General features: G+C 41.8%; 1 protein-coding gene across 1 annotated transcript in view; it reads left to right on the forward strand.

The window, feature by feature from the left end:
* LOC126095734 (uncharacterized) overlaps positions 1–17,723 on the forward strand; it is a 99,368-nt gene that overhangs the window by 53,556 nt on the left and 28,089 nt on the right. The window contains exons 4-5 of the mRNA XM_049910502.1: positions 5,030–5,206; positions 12,412–12,671. Of these exons, the coding sequence (XP_049766459.1) occupies positions 5,030–5,206; positions 12,412–12,671 (437 nt within the window). The remainder of the gene's footprint in view (positions 1–5,029; positions 5,207–12,411; positions 12,672–17,723) is intronic.

Below are 17,723 nucleotides of genomic sequence, written 5' to 3' on the forward strand. Positions count from 1 at the left end.
CATCACTTCACAGTGATCACATGGGGCATATGCTATCAGCTGTAGCTCAGTAAATGCTGATTGGGAAGACCTAGTCTGAGTGTAGGTGTCTTCATGGAAGCCCGTGTATCCAGCAGAATCGTAACTGAGCAATCATGAATGGTGAGTATATTCCACATTTTCTGGCTCACTCCAGACCAGGATGTGTGTTTACAAACACTACAGGACTCTCCAACCCGAGAAGAGGTTTTCAAACTTGCTGTACCTCGTGTGGTACATCATAAAGGAATCTGTCGGATGTGAGTATGGTAACATTGGAGACACCCAGGAAGAGGTCAACCATGGAAGCGGTGCGTGTCTGAATTGTATGCGGGACACTAATTATCTGAATGCTCCACGAGATACACAACGCTGAGCTCACTGCATTCTCTACTAAAGGATAAGTGATTCAAATCCTGTTTTTGTGATTTGTTGCGCAAATGGGATGATCTGCGATTTGTTGTAGAAATATAACTGAACAGAAGAGACAATACTCCTGTCACCAGAAGCGGTTCTGCAATTTTCCATGAAAGCAGAGTGCACTATCAATAAAAGACACGTCTTGCTCAAACAAGTAGTGTTGTAACTTGAAACCATATGAGGTACAGCAAGTTTGAAAACCTCTTCTCAGGTTCGAGAGTCCTGTAGTGTTTGTAAACACACATCCCGGTCTGGAGTGAACCAAATGATTAAATCTCACACAAAGAATCTGGATACAGATGATTGCAGCTTAAGTTAGTAAACAAAAAATTACATCTGTGGGAAAGACTTCGAAATTATGTAACATTGATTACGACTTCCTCCATTGTTCCAAGTGGGCCTGTTAGTGTTGACGTGCTAATTGCTGCTGCTGAACTTTAGTAAAACTCTCTGGATCCATGCTTGACATAGGTATGTTGATTAAATATCTACACTTTGAGTTGTAAAGCAACATGTAATCAAATGAGGACACAAGAGGGGGTGAAGAGGACTTTCAGCTTATTGAGAGAATTCTAGGAAAGTGTAGTTTATCCATAGAGGAGAGCACATACAGAACTCTTGTGGGGTCCATTTTCGAGAACTGCTCATGTGTTTGGCATCCCCACCAGGTCAGATTAAAGGAAGACATTAAAGCAAATAAGAAGCAGTTAGTTTTGATCAGTACACAAGTATTATAGAAATGCTGTATGAACTCAAGAAGGAAATTTCTGGAGTGAAGACATCTTTCTGTTCGCAAAACACTATTGAGAAAGTTTAGAGAACCAGCATTTGTGACGGACTGCAGAATGATCCCACTGCTACCAATGTACATCATATTTGAGGACTGTGAAGACAAGATGAGATAAATCAGGGCTTGCATGGAAGTGTATAGATAGTCATTTTTCCCACACCAGATTTCGAGGGAAATAGGAAAGAGAATGATTAGCAGTGGTATAATATACCCTCTGCTATCCACTATATGGTGGCTGGCGGTCTACGTATGTAGATGTAGATGTTTGCCTTCATTGCGTGCTTCCTGAGTTTGAGTTCTGTACCTTGGACTGTGACCAGAATCCTTGTTACTATTTTAGTACATGCTTGCTTGGTTCTAAACATATGTAAGTTCTTACAAAGATATTATCAGCACTGCAATCAGTAGTACATATAACAATCCATAGTCCAGTCCAGAAGAGAGAGAGAGAGAGAGAGAGAGAGAGAGAGAGAGAGAGAGAGAGGAGGGGGGGGGGGGGGGGGGGGGCAGGTTTCAGTTGCCTGTAACAAGGATGATGTCAACTTCTTCGGTCTGGCTAACGATATGTCAGTGGAGGTCTCATTCCCTGCTTGTAATGGCAGTCTGGCCTCTAGGCAGCAAGACCAGGTGGGTTGCTGAGAGTGTCATGTATCTGGAGTTGCCATGTCCTGTAGCCTCTTTGACTCAGTAATACTGATATCTGCTGTGGTGAAATCAGCACCATTGCCTGGGCAAAATACAAGACTGAGACTGTTTATGGTGTAATAAGCCTCATTGAAATTTACATCCGAATCCCTTAGCTCTTTCAGAATTTTCTGTCAGTATGAGCTTCAGGTTGCCGATGGCCTTACTGCATTGGCAACACTGGTTCATGTCATATCATCGAAGTTAAGCCCTGTCGGTCTTGGCTAGCACTTGGATGTGTTACCGTCCGGGTCTGTTGAGCGCTGGTGTACTCGGCCATTGTGAGGCTGATTGAGGAACTACTTGATTGAGAAGTAGCAGCTCCGGTAAATCGTTCCTAAAGCTCACCTGACATTTTTCTAATGTGTGTGCAGTCTTCTTCAATTTTTCAGAGAAATGTGACAGAAAAAGTTATATGTAATGGGAAGTAAGGATAATCCCTGTACTGCTGGGATCTGTTTTGTCACCATCTTGTGCAGTGTGTGGATTAGTGCTATTGTTTAGATATTTGGGAACTTACTTTTTTCCCAGATTGTTTCACCATTAAATTAGTGCCAGTTGTGTTTATCTTCCATTGTACAGGATATCTAAAAATCTGTGGATTTAGAAAAACCCTTATACAAGCCATCTTCAGAACTGTAATACAGAAAATTGTATCTAAGAAAAATGAAGTGTAAATTGTTAAAATAAAAGTTCCGTCATATGATTCATACCATAGTAAAATACCATGGTTAGTGTACAGCTGCCAAACAGTGGAACAGATAGTCATATTTTTGCGAGCTGAATTGTTTGTTATACTATCCAATGCAAGAATGATGTAAGTTATCCAAAGAACATATTTAAATCATGACAATAATATTACAGTGCAAGAATACATAACAGAGAAATGTAAGTGGAGAATGCAACTCTTAAACCATCAAAAAAAATTTCTTGTAGCTATACTGTATACATACTTGTATTAATATAAACCACTGACTTTTCCTGGTTGTGTGTTCATGCTGCTTAACAGTGATGTCATTATTGGTTGACTATATCACCTGTCTGATGTTCAGAATATTTGCTGTCACAGGCTGGAGAGATCATGTGACATGAGCTATGATTGCCTGATGAAAGCACATCACTATCTTGATTTCAGTGCTTCACAACTACTGTCGTTTATTTGGTGGAATTCAGAGTTATAATTTCAGAATACAAAAATTTGCTGTTGCCGCGTGTCAGAGCTCTTTCCAAAATGTGTTTCTTTTTGCTGTCTTTCATTTCCTAAAGTGCCAGAAAGTTCCCCACCAGTGTATAAAATCTGTACCGTTCAAGGGACTGGTAAGTTGTACAGCTACAAGGAAATATATTTTGTCACTTAGCATGGAAAAAATGTTCTTTCACCTGGGGAAAGTGTATTTTTAACCAGAGAATCTGGGACTTTTTTTTATTTTTATTTTTTTTTTAATCCTTGTTCACATGCTTGGTGCATGTATATTATGTTTTCTCTGAATATGAACTCATCTGAATGCTTAGCAACATGTTCTGTCTTGATTACATCTGCTCATCATTCGCTATGTGGTGAAATGTGCTTTACTGCTTCCATTACTTATTTTTCATCAAGGACTTTCCATTATGCTATTTCATTGTAATATTCGCTTATGGTTGGTTGGTTGTTTGGGGATGGAGACCAGACAGCGTGGTCATCGGTCTCATCGGATTAGGGAAGGAAGTCGGCCGTGCCCTTTCAGAGGAACCATCCCAGCATTTGCCTGGAATGATTTAGGGAAATCACGGAAAACCTAAATCAGGATGGCCGGACGCGGGATTGAACCGTCGTCCTCCCGAATGCGAGTCCAGTGTCTAACCACTGTGCCACCTCGCTCGGTATATTCGCTTATGAAATCTCCCCAGGTGATCAACCGAGTGGTGGCATCATTGTGTCACAATGTTTCAGTGAGTTTCCATACCCATCATGTTAAGGCAAAGATTGTGGGTACAAAAATCATTGAAATGTTGTGACAAGATGACACTACTACTTGGCTGATCACCTGAAAAGATTTAGTCATTGGAATACGCTGAGAAAGTCTGCAGTCACACGTGTAGTATTCCCTTGCTTGTGAACCTGATTTCTTCTAATTTGAATATCTTATTTTGTAGTAAAATGGATGTATCTGTTAGTTGCCTATAATTTGGCAGTTTTTATTGGTGTTTGTGTATTTAATATTCTGAGGTAGTACTTCTTTTTGGTTTTGAATTTTGTGGTTATGTTTGCAAGATGCTCTGGCTGAGCCTTGCATGTTGCCCTGGGCTTCCAGAGTTAAAAGGTCAAAATTAGTTGTTATTTATTTGTATTGTAGACATCATCAGATGCTTAGTTGCTTTAAGAATAATTTGCTGGCAAGATACTTGAGAAACTTCAAATGTTAAAACTGAGCCAAACAACAGATTATTCAGCCACCTCTAACATACGGTACAGACACTGTTGAGCATGATCACTAACGTGTAATATAGGTGTGCACTGTGACTTTTGGTACATCTTGAAGATTTTATTTACTCTCCACCCCCCCCCCCCCTTCCCACACCATACCTCTTGAACATTCCCCTACCTGCGGCCAAAGGAAGACTGCCAGCTCCACCCAAGTTCTGTGAATTCATTGGTAATTTCCACAGTTTTCTTTGATGTGGTGTTACACATTAATTTAGTCTTATTGTAATTAGTTTTCAGAACTACTGTCAAACTTGTTCTAGTATGTTGTTTGATTTGTTGTGGCAGTTTATTTGTCTTATAGGGAAACACTACAGTGCCATCAGTAAAATGAAGGTAGTTCACATATAGTCCATTACAATGTATTCTTTGTTTCCCCAGTTTAAGGATCTGAAAAATAAACAATGAGTTGCTGAGAATAGTCCTGCCTGGCTGTTCTTTAAATTCTAAATTTCCCTCTGTTTGATGATGTATAATGGAAGCATTTGTGTATATAATCTTAAATACATTAAAATACAGACAATCAATACCTTGTTTCTCAAAGGCTGTTGATACAGAATTTGTTGAATCCAAGTCAAAAGCTTTTGCCATTTTGAGCATGTCATTTTGATTCCACAGCAATTTAGTATAATTCAGATTTATTGTACTTTCAGGGCATATGGGAAGTACCTAATTACTTGTGCTTGTGAATGGTTCTCACAGTTGAATCCTTTCTTGGAGATCCTTAAGGTGAATGGTCCACCATGGTTACCTGATAATTACTGTTTTCCTGAAGATCTCCGTCAGTGGCTTGGTGTGAATTTTCAGGAGAAGAAAAATTTGTCGCAAAAGTTAGTAATTTTAAAACAAATTGTGATGAGCTCCTGTGAAGATATAAAATGTTTACTGTAATATGTTGTTTATAAAAAACCAAAGTGTGATTCTTTATGCTTCCATTTCTTCATTGTTTTTATTAACACAACAAGAAATTGATGACATGAAGTACAGAAGGATTTTTATTGTTACAATTTTTAATTATGTAGGAGGTAGAGTTATTTATATGCATGTATCATGCCACATGAACCCACATGAATTCTATCTTTAATACCAGTGTCAGTATACTGTCTTGGTGTAGGGCAGTCTCCGGATTACATGTGAAATGGTATTATATGGTCAAATTCTTATTACCACTCCCACTACTCCCTCCCTCTCTTGCCTTCTTAGTCACATACATTACAAGATTGAGAGACACATGTATATTGGTGATCCATGCTAATAACATATTCTCAGTAGGCTTGACAGTTGTAATTGCTTTGTTGATTATCACTCACAATAATAAGCTACATGCAGTACCTCATCCTATTTCCAAATGTTACAAGACTGTGTTTTAGTTTTCAGCCAAAAGGCCTTCTTCTGAGAAGAAGTAGAAAACACACACACACACACACACACACACACACACACACACACAGGGGGTGGTGGGAAGCATAGTGGTTAGAATAATTTTTATTTTTTAATTTCACAGTCTGTAAGATATGATATTTTTCTGCGTATATTCCATTTCACTACATGTACCCTAGAAAACAATTTTGAATTTGATACTGTTAGTCATGTATAGTTGTTAACCAAGAATGAACACAGATGGTGCAAGGATAATGAGCAGCAGCAGTGCTTGGTCCTCCTCCTCCTCCTCCTCCTCCTCCTCCATCATGTATGTATTTTCAATCCACAGATGACAATTTGGTGGGGGGAGACAAACACAAAGACAGACAGACAGAGACCCATACAGTTAAAGTTTGTAAGCCAGTGGCACTACAACTGCAGATAAAAACAAACCCAGTGGTTTAGTATACAGGTGGTTGAACACACAAAGAAAAAGTACACCATGTGAAATATCAAACTTAAAGCAAAACATTTTTTTCTGTAACATTTGGCTGTGGAGCATTGCCTACTTTAGATTTTTTGTGAACAAGGTAACCAAAAGTGAGTTTCATCCATAAGACAGTGATTTAGGAACTAAGGACCCAAACATTTTAGTGACCAGTAGAAAGTAAATGTACTAACATTTTTCAGAAGGGGATGCAGAAAGAAAATTCTGGCTTCATCTTCAGTGAAAAGAGAGACAAAGAGTCCTCAGAGACGTCGATAGCCTTAGTGATTAACATCCCTTTTATTCATTATCTGGACAAATTATCTGTTCCTGCAGGTTTGGTGTGTTCTTTGGCACACAGTACATACAGCTGTGCTATTACTGTTAACTGATAGTAACAACTGAGGGGGTGCGCACTGCACTCAGAATGTTCCAGTGTCTCATAACAAATGGAACTGTGATTTATTAGACCAAACTGTATTTTTATAGGCATCTAATCTTCAGTAAGTGTTTTTATGAGCCCAAGAAAGACACTGATTACAATGGTACGTTATTAGTACTTCTGCAGTACTCCACTGCTGCCAACATCACTGTGTCAATATAACAAATAATATAACTGACATCATCATTCATTTAAGTCCATATCACCTGAAAGTGTCCCATATCTGACAGAATGGATAATTGTTCACAGATGTAAGCAGTCATGATAAATAAGTAGATGTGATGGGAAATCATGCTGTCAATGAAAAGCTTTGTGACATTGAACCAACAAGTATTGAATTTCCTAACATAATCAGAAATGGATAGTCCTCTTCATTGCTGTTCTGTTGTGTTTCTGCTTGTAAACTCTGACAATTCATGCAGACAGAAGAGAAAGAAAGAAAGAAAACACAAATATAGTCCTAATGCTGCAATAAACCACTGTAGAAGTGGTACATCTGACAAGTTTTGTTTGAGTCTATGAAAGAATTCCATATTCAAAATTTTAGCTGCTGATATGAAATTATGAAAGAAAATAATAATGTCTCATATTTATTACATGGGGCCAATGATTAAAATTGTTTGGTGTATAACAGTACCTGCTACACAAAGACTACACTCTCTGGATCCCACGCATGGCTTTTCGTTCTTTCATGAGTTCGTGCATGGCGCACACGGGGCCCCAAACTGTTGCAGCCCATTTTTCCACCCTGGGCTGCATTTCATTCACCATACCCCTCCCTCTGCATCCTGAGTTCTTCCCCACCGCCCTCTCCTTCTCCTCTCTTGGTGTTTTTATTTATGTCTACCTGGCTATCCACCTGGTTCCTTGTATTCCTTGTGATGTTCCTCTTGCCTGTTCTTTAATCCTTTTTGACATTTTTGGTCCCCCTTTGGGTTTGACATCCACTTCTACATTTTCTGTCTTTAGAGTGAGCCATTTGGGTATGAACTCCCTTCCTATCATCTACAGCATGGATTCCTCTACCTTTCTTCCTTCTCCACCGTAGCCTCCCCCCCCCCCCCCCCTTTGCCCAGCTGGGTCACCAGCATGGGTAGCCAGTCCATGTGGTGGGGCTGTTATGTACCTGTATGCCTCAGCCCCCTGTGGCTGACCCCCCCTGACAACACAGAAAATATACTACACAAAGCTGAGCTATTCCCTCCCCATGTAATGGAAGGAGTGATTGCTTGTCGTCCTGGAGCAGGAACTCCTGGCAAAGGCCACTGTACCAGGTAGCCGTTGCTGTGGCTGGGTGGCACCCATGAGAAAAGCCCCTGATCAGAGTGGGTGGTATCAGGGCAGATGCTTGGTTTATGAAATGTATCAAGCTTAAAAACTCTTGCCATTTCTTCAAGTGGCAGCAGATCATTGAATGATGCTTCGTACAACCCTGTAGCCTTCGCTTCCATGCCTACACCCTGGGAGGAGGCCAGGCTTACCGTCTTGGGTTGAAACACTTTCCCTGCTATCTGGTCTGTACTAAAATGGATGGGGACACATTCACCGCCACAAAGCCATTGTTTTTTATGGAGCATATCGAGAACAAGTTTGGCAAAGTGGAGTCTCTCAGTAAGGTGCAGTCAGGCTCGCTGTTGAGCAAAGTTGTTTCTGCCACCAAATCTGCAGCTCTTCAAGCTTGTGATCATCTTGACAATGTCCCAGTGTCTATTACCCCTCACCAATCTCTGAATATGGTCCAGTGTGTGATTTTTCACAGAGACCTCATCCTGAAAACTGATAAAGCCCCCCCCCTCCCCAGGGGGCTCGCCACTCTTTGGCGGGTTCATACTTGGCTACCATGGGGCCCCAGCCTTTGCAGCATCTTTTCTCTTACATGCTGCATGTCTAGCCTCTTGCTATTCCTCCCCCCACCCCCCCCCCCCCACCCCCCAGGGAACATGTTTGGGGTGTTTTTGGGATGTGTTCTGCATTTTCTGAAGCTGACATAAGAACAGTCTTACCACTGTTTTTCATTCCTGTTTCTTTGTACACCTCCTATCTTCTTCCTCTATTTTGGCATTTGAGGCTCCTCTTTTTCTTCTTCCTCTCTGTGCACTCCTGAAGACCGGCCCACGCATGTGATGTGTAACAGGTGACTGGGTAACATGTAATTCACAGCCCCGGGTTGACAGTTAGGATTCGCACATACCCCCTGGTATAGGCCAGGCCCAGGGAGGGGTGATTGTTTGAGCTGCTACCTTCCCAAATTGCTAATTGGTCCCTCTGTCAGGTGACCGGGATGTGTAGCCTGAGGTGTGGACAATTACCTAAGGCAGGTGAGCCCCCCTCTAAGGGGAGGGGGGGGAGGTTCCCAGTTGGAGGGAGTATGCCATTGGAGATGCTGGCAATCATGGGAGATTTTCTCACAATGAGCCAGTCATCATCTTCACTGTCCACGTCTACAGAACTTAAATGGAATGAAGTGCCCGATTCAAACACCTCCCCCCCTACCCCCCTCCCCACCCCCCTGCTGCAGCATGGTTCCTTGTGGTTTCACATACTGAAGGTGGTCAGAGCTTTGCAAAGGTAAATCTGTTTCTTATTCAGAAAGATATTGAGGCAGTTGCCGGACCTGTGAAATCCTGATCTCATTTATGCAATGGCACTTTGCTTTGGGAGACTACTTCTGATCCTCAAGCACAACAACTGCTTGCCGCTTTGCTTCTCCATGGCTATCCTGCTTGTGTCGAGGCCCATAGAACTCTGAATTCTTTCCGTGGTGTTATTTACACTAGGCTGCTGGATGGTCTGACTGAGGCAGAAATCCAAATTTACTTCTCTCATCAGGGTGCGATTGCTGTCCATTGGATGATGAAAAAGGTAGATGCATCCTCAGTGCCCACACGCGCCCTTTTTATCCCCTTTGATAAAGTGATGCTTCCATCCAAGATCAAGCAGGCTATGAAGTTACCACAGTTTGACCATACATTCTTAACCCGATGCAGTGCTACAAGTGTCATCATTTCAACAACACTTGAATGTCTTCACAACACCCAGCCAAATGAGTAACCTGTGGTAAGGATGCGCACGAGGGCGATTGTACACCTTCTTCTTCCAGTTGTATCAACTGCATTGGCAACCATGCCACCGCCTCCTCCCAAGATTGTCCCGTGTATCTCCGTGAGAGGACTGTCCAGGAGGTCCAAGTGAACGAAAAAGCACCTTACCCGGTCACTCACAAGTTATTGGCTAATTGCAAACCTAGCGTTTTACCATCTGGCGCTTACAGAACTGTTCTTGTTACATCTCGCTCCATGAAGGACATGGCCATGCAGACAGAAATTGTGAAATCGCCCAGTGTCATGGTAGCATTGCCATCTTCTCATTCAGCTGTGAAACAACAAGTCACCAAACATTCTCCTCCCGGGGCAAAGTCGCCTGCTACATAACCAGCAGGCCGGGAAAGGACAGAAGGAATACTCCTGCGAAGACTTCCTATGTCCGTCTAGCCAACAAACATCTGCATCTTCCTCTGCCAACTGGAAAGGCTCCAAAAAGTCAGACAAAGGCAAATAGTTTTCTCCTTTGCCGACTCGAAGATCCTCTTCGGCTGTGTTGCCATGTGATACCCCCACCTGGCCAACCTCTGTGTCGCCGGTGCACACCATCAACAATTTTTCTGCCCTGGACTCGCAAATCGACAGAGGGAGAATGCTGACACCTCTGTGGATCCCGTGGAGCAGGATCCTCCAGCCTCTGCACCCTGTAGCAGTGAGTCTTTGAAGGCTGGCACTGATGTGTCACCTCTTCATTTTTTTCCCTCCTCCCATTTCCTCTCCTTCAATGGAACATTCGTGGCCTTTGATAAAACAGAGAATTTACAACTGCTCTTTGAAACGCAGCTTCCACTTGTTCTCTGCCTCCAGGAAACAAAATTGCATCCTCACATCTGCTTTGAGCTCTCACTTTTCTTCCCAGTCCATTTTGACCTCTCTGATGATGACATTCCATCTCATGGGGAAGTCATGCTGCTCATATTGGATGATATTCGTAGTCAACCCATCTCCCTAACTATCGACCTTCATGCTGTTGCAGTTCGCCTTTTCCTTCCTCACTTGATCTTTTTCCTTTGTATTGTTTACATCCCTCTGGCATTTGATGTCACCAGGGCAGACTTCCTCCAACTTACTGGGCAGCTACCACACCCCTTTCTGCTGCTCAGTGACTTTAATGTGCACCATACCCTTTGCCATTCTTCCAGAACCCGTCTGAGAGATATCCTCTTGGCTGACCTTCTCAGTCAACTTAACCTCCTCTGCCTTAACACAGGAGCAACCACATTCCTGTCAGGCTCCACGCACACCTATTCCCATTTGGACCTATCCTTCTGCACTGTCCAGCTTGCCCAATGTCTTGAGTGGTCCGTTTTCTCCAACACATACTCGAGTGACCCTTTTATACCTTCTGCTGTGTGTGTTTAAACTTCCTCGTTTTATTCTTTGATCCCTCTGACTGGTTCCACCCACTTTTAGTGTAGTCTCTATCTTACACAAGTAACTTTTGAATTGCAGGACTGATGACCTCACTGTTTAGTCCCATAACCCCCTCCACCCTCCCCCACCCCTCAATCAATCAATCAATCAATCAATCCCCAGACATAGCCTCCATTGGTGTGCAAAGTAAAGCTATTCAGAGTTCAAACTATGTACACAAAACTAGAGCAGAAAGAGGAATAACTGTTGTCTAATATCTGTCACTTTTCAGGAATACATATTTAATCAGATCTTTAAATCAAACATAAGGAATATTATAATGTATAGATGCCTGAAACTTCAGAATATCTTCTCAATTATTGTTCTGAAAATGGAGCAATTCACCCAAAGGCTGACATCATAGAGACTGTGCAGGAAAACATCCAGGACAAGGAAGGAATCATATCAGATAAACATTATCTTATTTTCCATTCGATCAGTTGGAAGATGGAAGAATGTTGCCAAACTACACCATCTAAAAGGAACCCACTTAATGTTAATTTAAAATTCCATTAGCTAACACAAATCATTTTGGTTGTACACTTAAAATAGCTTCATCATACCAGACTGACTCTGAAATACAGGGCATCTTAATCAGTAGGAATTACAGCTATCATGATTCACAATTTTTATGATAATACCGAGAATGTTGAAAGAGAAATGACATATGTACATTAAACAGTATAAATGTATATTGGATGTAAAAGTAAAAATTTCTTACCCTTTTTTTTTTTTTTTTTGGACTTGGATGAGTACACAACAAGATTTTCTATTGAGAAAACAAAGTTTCTAATCTTTTCATGAATATGTCATATAAATACAAGTAACAATGACCCATCCAGACTGTTTATGAACATTATAGTGTCTGGTTGCTTAAGTATGCTATTGACATAGCAATTGTTCCAGTTTGAAAGGCTGTACTCCGCTAGAACACATTTCTTTTTCAATGTGAGGCAAACTGCCTCTTTATCTAGTTTCACTATCATGAGATGTATTATACTTTATATTTACAACTAAACATTGATCATATAGGTTTGAATCTAATCTTTGTATCTTACTTTGGCGTATGGTCATGTTTATGTATCTTACCTTTGACAGAAAATTATGGGGCCATGATCAATAACATTTTGCTAAATATTTTATTTCTTCGCATGTATCCAGTTGTATTGTAAGTAACTATCTAAGATTGTGTCATGTATGTTTGTATGTTGACTTTGTTTTTCTCTTCAGATTTGGGATGAAGGTAAGAGTTTCTGGTAACAGTATAGACAAACTGTTGGATGCATCTGATGAGAATGATGTTAAGGGTGGTGGTGATGATGATGATGATGATGATGATGATGATGATATTGAGATAGTAGGTGACAGCTCTCCAGCAGAAAATGTGGAGAAATGCTCTCAGCAGTTTGAAAAGATAGGTATACCAGCAGAGAGCTTGGACCATGTGTCACAGAAAAAAACAACTATGCCTTTGAAGGAAGATCTTGGAGGTTTGTTGTATTACTTCATAAGATTATTATTAAATACTTTTGTGTTGAATTTTTCTGTCAGTCCCTCTCCCTCTGCTCTCCCCCCTCTCCTCTCCATCCCCCCCTCCCCACTCAATCCTTCTGCGTTCTTCCTCCTTTACACTGTTATATAATTTGATAGGAAGTGTCATCACATTGCTCCTTTTTTTTCCATTACACAGCTAGAAATGAAAAGCAATATTCTTACTTAAAGGAGTGAGGGGTGTTACCACAAACATTTCAAACTGTGGAGTTTTGATACTGTAGAACAAACAATTCCTTCTTTATCACTTGCCAAAAAGGTAATATAGCAAATGCTTTATTGTCTCATATATATTTTATGCTACTGTACTCACTTGTTGGTATATGCAACTCAAAAGTAACTCAGTGTTTAAGTGCCAGACTTGTAGCTCCAAAGGCCAGAGATTTGATTCACAGTGCGTCCAAATATTTTTATCTGTCATTCACCGCTTCTTTCAGGTTTGACAGTGTTTGTTAATGCGAAAAATGCAGAATTTCACTTTGGCTTAGAGTTCACATTAAATTGAAAGTCCACCTGTAACTGGCCAGATAAGTATGTTCAGAGATTGGAGGACCTGCCTAGTAAAGCATTTGTTGTTTATACCAGTCTTTGTGTTGATGACAGCTTTACCATTTTTACCTCAATCAAGCTTTTGTGTCACTGTCCTTGTACTTGCATTCCACTGTCTTTCACCCAGTTATTGCTTTCCATTTTCTGCAACTACTTTTTATAGTCTCTCTCTTTCCTAGATGTCTTTACAAGGAAAATTAATGTACCACATATCAAATTAAACAATTGAAAATGCAGGATGGAATGTAACAATACGAGAAGGAAAGTTTCTACTCACCATATAGTGAAAATGCTGAGTCACGATAGACACAACAAAAGGATTCACACAATTATAGCTTTCGGCCATTAAGGCTTTTGTCAGCAGTAGAGACACACTCACGCAAACGCAACTTGCACAAACGTCTGCAGACTCAGGGAGCTGAAACCACACTGTGAGCAGCAGCACCAGTGCATGATGGGAGTGGTGACTGGGTGGGGGTAAAGAGGAGGATATGGCAGGGAAGGGGAGGGATAGTATGGTGGGAGTGGCGGACAGTGAAGTGTTGCAGTTCAGGCGGAGGGCAGGAGAGAATGTGCAGAGGGGGGAGGGGGTAAGTAGCAGAGAGGAGAGAAATAAAAAGAAATTAAAAGACTGGGTGTGGCAGTGAAATGATGGCTGTGTAGTGCTGGAATGGGAACAGGGAGGGGGCTGGATGGGTTAGGACAGTGACTAACGAAGGTTGAGGCCAGGAGGGTTACGGGAAGGTAGGATGTATTGAAGGGAAAGTTCCTACCTGCGCAATTCAGAAAAGCTGGTGTTGGTGGGAAGGATCCATGTGGCACAGGCTGTGCAGCAGCCATTGAGTTGAGGGATATCATGTTTGGCAGCGTGTTCAGCAATGGGGTGGTCCACTTGTTTTTTGGCCACAGTTTGTCAGTGGCCGTTCATGCGGACAGACAGCTTGTTGGTTGTCATGCCTACATAGAATGCAGCACAGTGGTTGCAGCTTAGCTTGTAAATCACATGACTAGTTTCACAGGTAGCCCTGCCTTTGATGGGATAGGTGATGTTAGTGACCGGACTGGAGTAGGTGGTGGTAGGAGGATGTATGGAACAGGTCTTGCATCTAGGTCTATTAAAGGGGTATGAGCCATGGGGTAAGGGAGTGGGCACAGAGGTTGTGTAAGGATGGACAAGTATATTGTGTAGGTTCAGTGGACGGCAGAATACCACAGTAGGAGGGGTGGGAAGGATAATGGGCAGGACATTTCTCATTTCAGGGCAGGACGAGAGGTAATAGAAACCCTGGCGGAGGATGTAATTCAGTTGCTCCAGTCCCGGATGGTACTGAGTTACAAGGGGAATGCTCCTCTGTGGCCGTACTGTTGGGAGGTGGTGGCAGACTAGAAAGATAAGGCAAGGGAGATTTGTTTTTTTGTACAGGGATGGGAGGATAATTACAGTCAGTGAAGGCTTCAGTGAGATCCTTGGTATAGGAACTGCTTGTCACTGCAGATGCGACAACCACAGGTGGCTAGGCTGTACGGAAGGGACTTCTTGGTATGGAATGGGTGGCAGCTGTCAAAGTGGAGGTATTGCTGGTGGTTAGTAGGTTTGATATGGGCGGAGGTACTGATGTAGCCATCTCTGAGGTGAAGGTCAACATCTAGGTAGGTGGCTTGTTGGGTTGAGAAGGACCAGGTGAAGCAAATGGGGGAGAAATAGTTGAGGTTCGCGAGGAATGTGAATGAGGTGTCCTCACCTTCAATCCAGATAGCAAAGATGTCATCAGTGAATCTGAACCAGTCGAGGGGTTTAGGATTCTGGGTTTTTAAGAAGGATTCCTCTAGATGACCCATGAATAGGTTAGCATAGGATGGTGCCATGCGGGTGCCCATAGCCGCACTGCGGATTTATTTGTAGGTAATACCTTCAAAGGAGAAGTAATTGTGGGTGAGGATATAGTTGGTCATGGAGACTAGGAAGGATGTTTTTTTAAAAATCCGTAGGGCATCTGGAAAGCTAGTGTTTGATAGCAGTAAGGCCATGGGCATTAGGAATGTTAGTGTACAGGGAGGTAGCATCAATAGTGATGAGAAGGGCACTGTGTGGTAAAGGGACAGAAACTGTGGAGAGTCGGTCAAGGAAATGGTTGGTATCTTTTATATAGGAGGATAGGTTCTGGGTAATAGGTTGAAGGTGTTGGTCTTCGAGAGCAGAGATTCTCTCAGTGGAGGCACAGTAACCGGCCACAATGGGGCGTCCTGGGTGATTGGGTTTATGGACTTTAGGAAGCATGTAGGGGGTGGGAGTGCTCGGAGTGGTAGGGGTAAGTAGAGAGATGGTCTCGGGAGAGGTTCTGACATGGGCCTAAGGATTTGAGTAGTGACTGGAGATCCTGCTGGATTACTGGAATGGGATGGGTGGCAGCTGACGGAGTCAGCTGTCACATACTTCCCCCTACAAACCATGTCCCAGTGATCCCAACTTGTGTAGCAATTATGAGGCTAGTTTCAGGTAACTGCTGAAAGCAAGAAATTACAGTGTGCTTTTAGCACAGAAACTGAAATTTGTCTTGAATTTGCTCGTAGGGGTTAGCTGTAATCACCATGAACAAAGCAAGCATGATTAATAGTTCTGCTTCAGGTTGTTGACAACCATTTCATCAAATGCATTGCACATCATGAGGTAGTGGTTAGGTTAGGACATAAGTTTAAATTCGGGGCAAGAAAAAGTGTCATTTGCTGCAGTTCAGTAATTGCTCACTTAAAATCAGTTGTCAACGGAGCATTTTGCATTCCCGTTATACCTCATTTGCTGCTGACATTGCTCCACACTGCTAAGTAATGGCATTTGTGAAGTGATTCGTCACGTTTTAGCGTCGCCTACTACAGAGCTGCAGCCTATGTGGCTACACTGTAAGTGCAATTGACAGGTGTCAGCTAACAAGTAATTTCAATGAGACTATAGATGCAGACAGAAGAGTGGCAGGAGGGAGGGGGGGGGGGGGTTACATCAGTCCTCCCTGGAGGGGGAGGTGCCCTTTGCAATAGCTTTAAAGTACCTTTTGAAGTGGCAACCCCACCATAATAATTCCATATAAACAGGTAAGGTTGGTTCTCCATGAAATTTGAGAACACAGCACAGGATGAACAAAGGGGAGGAAGAAGTATGAGTTTTTTTTATTTGAATACTACTTTTGTATTGGAACTGTGTGAAAGGATACTTTTTCAGTTGTTAGGATGTGTATACTAATTTCGTTCATTCCATAAATGCAATGATAAATTTAGGAAATGGGTGCTCAAGGAAGTGAGTGAGCAATGTAGAAAAGTGTATCAGCATGATGCTTTCCAGCTCTTATACACATTGCATTGCTGCATTCGTTGTTCAAGGAAAGGAGCCTTAGCAGTTAGTAACAGAGCTAGAACAAGGCACCCAGACAATTGTGTGAAAAATATCATGTAGTTTTGTCACTTCCTGATCATTTTGTAACAGGAGCCTGTACACAAAAGCATGTCATTTAATCCTTTGCAGATAGTCATCATACCAGTGGGGCAGCAGCGATATTGTCGCCACTACCTTCGACCAAACCGGTTTGTTTTTGCTTTTCTGTCACTTGCATCTGATGCTGTATTGGTACAATTGCTCCTTTCTGCAACTGAATGATGCTGAAACCTGTTGCAAGTATCTGGATCAATTTGTGTTTTCAGGAGGCCTTGTATACATTCTGTCTACAGGAATTTGATTCTTTTGTTTTTGTATTTGATGAAAATGACACATTCAAAAGGTTTGAGTGACAATGAAATTAGAGAAATACTGCTAAATGAAGACTCAGCTGCAGAATATGATAGCCATTTCAAAAACCACAAATATTGTGAGGTATTACCAAGAGAAAGAGAAGATTATTTGAGTGATGTAGAAATTATTCATGAGCTAGGCCCTTCACAGGTGAGGAAGAAGCGGAAGGTCAGAAACAGTGAATACAAATGGCTGACATAGGGCATGTTTACCCCTCAGAATTACAGTTTCTCGAATAATAATTCTGGAGTGAATTCTCATTATGGACTAACAAGGAACCCCTTGAATGTGAGGTCACAAATTATATCTTTAGTAATACTCATTTGAAAGTGTTGTGTTAAAAGCTATTACAGGAAAAATAATTAGCTTTGTGCATCAGGAGGGCAACAGAAAATGGGTGTCTGGGAGGTTCAAAGATCAACCTTCTGTGGGATGTACATGTACATGTACACTTCACAAAATGGACATTGTTGACATTCAGTAAATGTTCAAAACAAATCATTAACTTGCACCATGAACACCAAATGAAAAATGGCACGCCACAATGATCACAAATGTTTGCACCATCAGGATTGAAGGCGAACGTTTTGGAAGTTATAAACCATATGGGACATTTAGACAGTTATCCACTCTTGAAGAATGTATAATTATAGAATCATATTGG

This window comes from Schistocerca cancellata, chromosome 8, assembly GCF_023864275.1.
Source record: "Schistocerca cancellata isolate TAMUIC-IGC-003103 chromosome 8, iqSchCanc2.1, whole genome shotgun sequence".
Classification (NCBI taxonomy): domain Eukaryota; kingdom Metazoa; phylum Arthropoda; class Insecta; order Orthoptera; family Acrididae; genus Schistocerca; species Schistocerca cancellata.